This window comes from Oryzias melastigma, linkage group LG16 (assembly GCF_002922805.2).
Source record: "Oryzias melastigma strain HK-1 linkage group LG16, ASM292280v2, whole genome shotgun sequence".
NCBI lineage: Eukaryota > Metazoa > Chordata > Actinopteri > Beloniformes > Adrianichthyidae > Oryzias > Oryzias melastigma.
In genome coordinates, this window is record NC_050527.1 from 8,592,103 (window position 1) to 8,599,457 (window position 7,355).

At 38.8% G+C, this 7,355-nt stretch overlaps 2 protein-coding genes across 5 annotated transcripts in view; one reads left to right on the forward strand and one right to left on the reverse strand.

Annotated features, from left to right (window-relative positions):
- Nucleotides 1-1,163: 1,163 nt before the first annotated feature.
- gtpbp10 (GTP-binding protein 10 (putative)) lies at nt 1,164-5,123 on the forward strand. The gene is made up of 10 exons (XM_024267157.2): nt 1,164-1,855; nt 2,450-2,643; nt 2,714-2,805; nt 2,885-3,029; nt 3,111-3,184; nt 3,262-3,314; nt 3,398-3,505; nt 3,613-3,690; nt 3,768-3,891; nt 4,694-5,123. Exons 1-10 carry the CDS (start codon nt 1,823-1,825, stop codon nt 4,894-4,896), a joined length of 1,104 nt encoding a protein of 367 aa, XP_024122925.1. The 5' UTR covers nt 1,164-1,822; the 3' UTR covers nt 4,897-5,123.
- Nucleotides 5,055-7,355, reverse strand: part of adam22 (ADAM metallopeptidase domain 22) — a 57,329-nt gene continuing 55,028 nt past the window's right edge. For all 4 annotated transcript variants that reach the window (XM_024267153.2, XM_024267155.2, XM_024267154.2 and 1 more), the window contains one exon: nt 5,055-7,212. In XM_024267153.2, the coding sequence (XP_024122921.1) occupies nt 7,192-7,212 (21 nt within the window). In that variant the 3' untranslated portion in view covers nt 5,055-7,191. The remainder of the gene's footprint in view (nt 7,213-7,355) is intronic.

A 7,355-nucleotide genomic window follows, 5' to 3' on the forward strand; every position in this document is an offset into this window, starting at 1 on the left:
TAGGTTTTTACATCCCTGTTGACCTGAAGATGTTTTGTTTGCTCAACTCTACCTCCAGAATGAACAGATTTTATATGCAAAGCAAAACTTGCAAAAAAAAAGTTTGATCTTTTATGAGTTAAAAGCACATATTAACTTGCGCTGCACAACATTGGTCACTAGCTGTCCAGAGCTGCACTGAGATGATCCTGTTTGGCACAGAGTGTCTTTTATTTTGAAAATAAGTTATTTGAGCGTCTGTCAAACATAAAAAAAGAAATCACATTTTGAGAGATGCTAGGTTATTTTTATATTTTTGCCTTTGTTTTTGCCAAAATATAGGCATAATTCATATTTATTATTATAAAACAAAAGGTAATCAATGTAAATCCAAATTACTTAAAGGCTAAAGTCAGACTATCTGGCTCCTTCTGGGTTTTGATCAGTAGAAAACAAGCTCAAATGACTATTTTACTGTTGGATGTTGCCGACCCCTGGTATAGGTCAACTACCACGATGCTAGTATAAAGGCCCAATGCTGGAGGAGGTAAATAAACTCCATACGTAATTAATTTAGTCCAAACACATGTGAAGAAGTGGATCTGTCATGGATTCACCGCACAGAGTGAAAAAAAGTTAATTAGTGCTAATTTAAATAATCAAGCGAGCTCTGAAAGCTGCTGGTTGTCATGGAAATGCAGCCACATGCAGACAAAGGAGACATGTGCTCCATTCAGAAATATTGGTTAGCATTTGACTCAAACAAAAGCTCATATCTTTTGAACCATTTTCCTCAAATTAATAGTGAAAACACCATGAGAATTCAGACATGATGAGCTACATCTCTAGCGCTCATGTTTCTAAGCTCAAGGATCTCGCGGTAATGACAAGTTTAACACTAGAATAACTATAGAAATTTCTCCTAGAAAAAAATGCATCACGGTCAAAGAGAGAAATTATGACTGAAATTGGGTAAAAAGAAAGAATTTTTCCTTGTCTCACACAGTTTTTGGCTTTTGGCTCAGACCAACTTACACCTTTCACCCACAGACGGCGCAAGGAGTTTTTAGTTGAATTTGGGGCACTTGAAGGTTTGGACAATACATTTCCATGGAGTTGAAAAAGCAGTTTGGGTTAGATCATTGAAAAAACCAAAGAGTTAAAAAGTTAAAACCTCTGAGTGCTAATCTCCTGAAAGAGCTTAACATATACAGTATGAATGTTTTAAATCGCAGATGAAGCTGATGAAGTATAGATGTCCAAAAAGTGAATATAGAAAAAGGAAAAAGGAACTCAGTGGAAATGTACACAATTAAGAATATATATATATATATAAAAAAAAACCCACACAACTGAAGTGCAATTTGTATTTATGGCCTCAGTCTTGCTAATTGTCCAGGATTGAAGCGCTAATCATGAGGTCTGATCAAAGAGGGGCATTTGGGGTCATTTTTTGCCATCAAAACATGTCAAGTGAAAAGCGTTCTTCTTCATATAGGCCAGACATTAAGTATAATACGAAAAAAAAAAAAAGGAATACAGCACTTTGTTAAACTATATAATTTAGTTAGTACTGGTAGATTTGACTTAAAGTAAAATGAAATAAAAAAATTATAATAAATATAAAATGAAATAAATATTAAATACATATAAAATAAAATACATATAAAATAATATAAAATAAAATAAATATAAAATAAAATTAAATAAAATAGTGGCCGCATGTCTCGCTTATGACCCGCCTCTCTGATTCTTCGTCCAATAGGAGAGAAGGACGCACTCGTCACTTCCGGTTCCTCTTGTAAACACATGCTTGCTAGCAGCTGATAACCAACTCGCAAAAATGGTCCACATTAGCAGGATTTGTTTGCGGAAGGTAAACATTTAGAGGCTAGATGACTTGCATGATGAATAAAAAATATACAATCTGATTATTTATCACACTTTTACTATTAACGGTCTAGATAAATGTCTACTGGCACTAACGCTATGCCAAGCTAGCAATGTGACATTCAACATTGATTGTCAGAGCATTTTGTTTTGCGTTAATTTTACCAGTGATGCATAATCTGTGCAAGTACTTTTTATTGTGATTATGATTTATGTAATGGTAACCAGGACATACTATTCTTAGGTTACTGCTGTGCTGATTTAGAACACGATGAGTACATCTGACAGTTGTGCATAGAGCTTTTTTTAATTTTATTTTTTTTAAGTCTTACATATCTTATGTTCGTTTGTTTTCAAATGGCGTCTATTTTCAACTTCAAACTTTGTGTCTTTGCAACTCATGTGTGTTTGACACGTTGTGAAGCTTCAAACTGATCAGAATTTGTGGGATTGGCAGATCAGGGATTTACAATTAAAATATGTCATCACATCCACATTATGTGATGCCAACAAAGGTTGCTAATAATTTAGAAATTACAGGACTGCAGTGAAACAATATATTTTTGTGACTTCTTCACAGTATGGAAACTTTGTGGATAATCTTCGCCTGTACGTCCGCGGGGGTGGAGGTGGCATGGGTTTGCCCCGTCTCGGGGGACAAGGGGGCAATGGGGGAGATGTCTGGGTAGTTGCAGCGAAGAACATGACTTTGAAGAAGATCAAGGACAAATACCCTCAGAAGCGTTTTGTAGGGGGATCAGGAGGCAACAGCAGGTTGGTGCAACTTTTCTCCCCAACATGGTTTGGAGTGCGTCTAGATTTGAGTATTTTCTGTTTTTGTTAGTGTACGAGCTCTGAAGGGGGAAAAGGGGGCTGACATGGAGGTCCTTGCTCCTGTTGGGATTGCTGTTACCACTGATAGTGGAAGAATACTTGGTAAGTTAAGCAAATTGAATGTATATTTTTAATGAAGTTTTAAACATTATGTGTTACAAACATCTGTTTTCTTTACTAGGTGACCTAAATGAGGAGGGGGATCGTGTCTTGGTGGCAAAAGGAGGTTCAGGAGGCTCCCTCCACTCTGCCTTTGAGCCCACGAAAGGCCAGGCTAAACACATACGGCTTGACCTCAAGCTCATTGCAGATCTGGGGCTTGTAGGGTGAGATTGAAAGCAAGGTTAACATCTGAACAGATAACATAATTAAAACATTTGATATTCTGATGGTCTTATGTCTAATAGGTTCCCAAATGCAGGAAAATCCTCTCTCCTGACAGCTCTGTCCAATGCCACACCTCAAATCGCAAGCTATGCATGTAAGACTAAAATAGTTCTTTTTCATCCCCATTCTTCTTAGCTTTTATTTTTAAAATCTTGTTTGTATTTTTTTCAGTCACAACTTTAAGACCGGAGATTGGGAAAGTGATGTATCCAGATTACAAGCAGGTATGGGCTATAATAATTGAACAGTTCTAGTTTAGATTCTTTTTGTTAATTGCCTTCTCCTCTGGCTCTTTTTTTTTTGGCAGATTTCTGTTGCTGATCTCCCAGGGTTGATTGAGGGGGCTTACATGAACAAAGGCATGGGTCACAAATTCTTGAAGCACGTGGAAAGGACAAAGCAGCTCTTATTTGTGGTGTGTGGTGGCATGAAGTACTCATGTTGGCACTCAAACATATTTTAAGAGTTTAAGCAGCTGGAAATAAAATGAGTTTTGCTTGATTACCTCATTTCTAATTTCAGGTGGATGTTTGTGGCTTCCAGCTTGCAAGTAAAACACCCTTCAGGTCGGCTTTTGAAGCTGTGCAGCTTCTTACCAAGGTGAGTTCTGACATTGCTAAAGCTGTCTGTCTAGTTCTTAACTGGCATAACTCCTCTATCATCTCCTCCTTTTGAAGGAGCTGGAGTTGTACAAAGAGGAGGTGGCGTCTAAGCCTGCGTTACTGGTTGTGAACAAGATGGACCTTCCTGATGCTGAAGACAAACTAGCTGAGCTGAAGGAGCAACTAAATAACCCAGAAGGTGGGTTTGAGTTTTTGTCTATGTTAAAGAAGTTTATAAGCTAAAAACCCAAACTGTTTATGAAAATAGCAATACTGAGACACTGTTAAAGACACACTCTAATAACAATCACATTTTTGGTGCTCTTGACATGTTCTTGTGCTATTTATCTGTTGATGTGGGACATATATTCAGACAATTAAGCTTTAATTGTTTTTTTTTAATATAGTAGGAAAACAGCTTATTTGTGATGTAGTAAATATGCTGGATGGGCTTCAAGCTCCCCGCTCCAAGGCAACAGGGAGAAGGTTTTTCCACACCAACATTCTACAAAACCCTTTTTTAAAGTTTTGGCTAAAGATCATAAACATAATAAAAAAAGACCACTGGGAATCCTTTAAAAATGGATCAAAAGATGATTGGAGTGAGTCTTTCAGACTTATGAAGTTTTATTTTCAAGTTTTTGCACAGAGTTATCTGAGATGTCTGATGTGCTAAAATAATGTTTTCCTACCTTTTTGCTGTGTAAATTTATAATGGTGAGAAGTTGGTTGGCTCTTACAATTGGAAGGATTTGGGGACACCTTGTGGCAAAGTTGATAATTGCAACTAAACAAAAACTTCTTACTGAATGCAAGAAAAATGTTAAAGTCCAAAGGGATTTCCATGATTTGCTCACAATTTGTTGTTTGTTTTTAGGTTGATATTGCAATAGATTAAAAACCTAAAATCTCAATCAAGAACAGAAAACACTTTTATTTTAACGATAAAACCCAGCTTCCTCTTAGCATTTGTCTTGTTATTCTACTGTTACTTTCTGCAGAGTTTTCTGATTTGCTGCCTGGTGACATGATACCCAAGAACTACCTGACCTTCCGACACGTGGTCCCCGTTTCCGCCATGACCGGGCTGGGAATCGATCATTTGAAGAGCTGCATCAGACAGTCTCTTGATGAAGAAGATGCCCTGGAATCCAGGGACGTGCTTCAAGAAAAGCTGCAGGCACTGAGGCTTCGCTCGCAATGACGTTTGTGAGAAATATGGACTTTTCATGTAAGCGAGGTGTCAGAAAATGGCGAAATTCCCAGTGGTGAGAATGTAGGGATTCATTCTCACTAAAACAGGGAGGACTTTTGATCCATCTTTCTACACACAAAAAAAAGAAATCCCAGCAGAGACAGATGTGTTGATGAAAGTTTATTTTTATATTAAATATATTACAATACTGAATGAATAAAAAGAGAAAAAAAAAATAGGTGGGTTGGTTTTTGAATAGTCTCTAAAGCACACACGCACAAATCAAAAAGAGTTTGAATTGGTTTCAGGAGCAGAGGGCCTTTTGGAGTCTGGCAGAGCAGGAGATAATATCTGTACAAAAATACATTCAGGTTTTTAGCCAAAGACAGCCACATGACTGGTCTGTGTCTAGTAAGCAACTGAGGCTCCTAAAGAATCAGTCGGACCGGCTGCGCGTGCAGGAAGACGCTGCATTTCGTCCCTCACAGTAGTCCGGGGACACCTCCAGCCTCCTGCTCACCTTAACGCTGGAGTCGCTGGGAAAAGCGGCGAGTGGGGGAAAAGTTGTAAACCAGTGACTCGGGGATCCTATTTCCAAGCCTCGGATCACACGGATCAGCACATGCTGAAGGACGAATGTGTTTAACATGTTCCCATTCAAACTCAGACTTAATTACAATAATGCACTTAATTACACTTAGAATAGTTGATTTACAGAATGCTCAGGAAAAAACGTGAACATTACAAAGGTACTTAATAAAAAAGAGAACTAGTAGCACTATTATTCCAATACTGTGAGGATGTCTATACAGTCCTGATGCATACATGAATGACAAAGGTAAAAGTGGCCACACTGGAACAAAACGACAAACTTGAGTCCTCAACAGTTTGTTAGCAGTGAGCCGTACAAAGACTTTATACAGAAACATTCACCGGAACAGGTGCAGCAAAGTTTGAGAATTCCAAGAGAATCGCTTGGACCGTCAGTAGTCTGGGCATCAAGATTTACCTAAACGCAGCAGGAAATGAGGGCTAAAGTCTTCTCATGCTTGTTTCTCAGATGACCTCCTCACCGTGACCGTCATGCCGCAGCTCTTCACAAGCTCAAACAGCAAGCACTGTACAGCATCACTTACTTACAAGGCTAAATATTTCTGTCATCACAGCTAAATCGAGTGCACAATTCAACATTTTAGATTTTGCTTGCCTGTCAACCATGTTCATCCCTTTGTGAGCTCCAGGGGACAAAACAAAAGGAAAGAAGCAGACACAAATTAGGAGGGTCTCAATGGCGGACGGGAAGTTTTCACTCGTATGTGACACCAGGCACGTCTAAAACTACAACAAACACATCTCGGTGACTCCGATAATGGCATAACTAACTTGACTAAATGAGTACTAACCATGAATCATGGCGTCAATGAACATTTTTGTGTTTCTCACACAAATAAAAGAACACGCACACATTCTGCTTTTGATGGAAAAAGCCAAAGAAGTCTCTGATTAAGAAATTATAGGTAGAAAAGAAACCAGAAAAGGAATAATATAAAAAAATAGAAACCTTGACAGAAGAACAACAGCAGGGCTTCTACACTTCTGTCTACAACAGCTGAGAAAAAGTAGCCTCTAAGGTTCTTTTCTTCAAAATAAAAGCAGAAGCGTACTCTGTGTGTCATTTACTGTACATATTTACACACGCACACCAAGAAACAGGAGTAAAGGCTGTGTCACCTCCTCTGTTGTGGGTTATAGGGGTTAGTTTTAGTGTCTAGAAAACTCACTGCACCTTTGCATGCTTTCCTTTTCGTATTCTGCTGTTGTTCTAATTAGCAGAAGCTTGCTGATTAACAGGGTTGTCTCGTGCATATAGTGGTGGACTTCATACAGTGCTTCACGTGCGTAAAAAAAGCAGTTTAAAAAATGTCCAGTGGCGATGCAGCGGCCTGCTCCGAGCCGGAACATCTCAGTGGGGTTTGAAGTGAGCAAGAAAAAAGATGGGGGTAAGTAGTTGTGGTTTCTTTGCTCTCCAGTCCCATTTTTTAAGCTTGAGCAGACAGGAAGAGCTCAGTCTGGTCTCCAGCTGCTCTGCAGCAGATGTGGCGCTTGTTTGTCTCCACACTGCCCTCTACAGGTGGCGTCTGGAAAGACGGCCTTAAAACAGAGCTTTGTCTGCCTTCTGTTTGGTGGGGTTTGGCTCCCTTTCTCTGAAGTTAATTTGGTTTTCATGTTTGTGGTTTCCATTCATAGAGGAGAAGAGAAACTTGTGTTTCTTGCAGGGCTTTTGCAGGTGAGAAAAGACAGCTGTTATATTGAAGTTTCCCACAGCTGGAGAGAGAAGAAGAGAAAGAGAAGCATTTTATTTGTTTTCTTCCTAATTGTTTATTTCAAATGTTTCTCACTTAGCACTAAAAATTTGTCTAAAATTAGTCTTGCTATTCAGTCTCATGTTTATGGGAGGCTTTGCAATC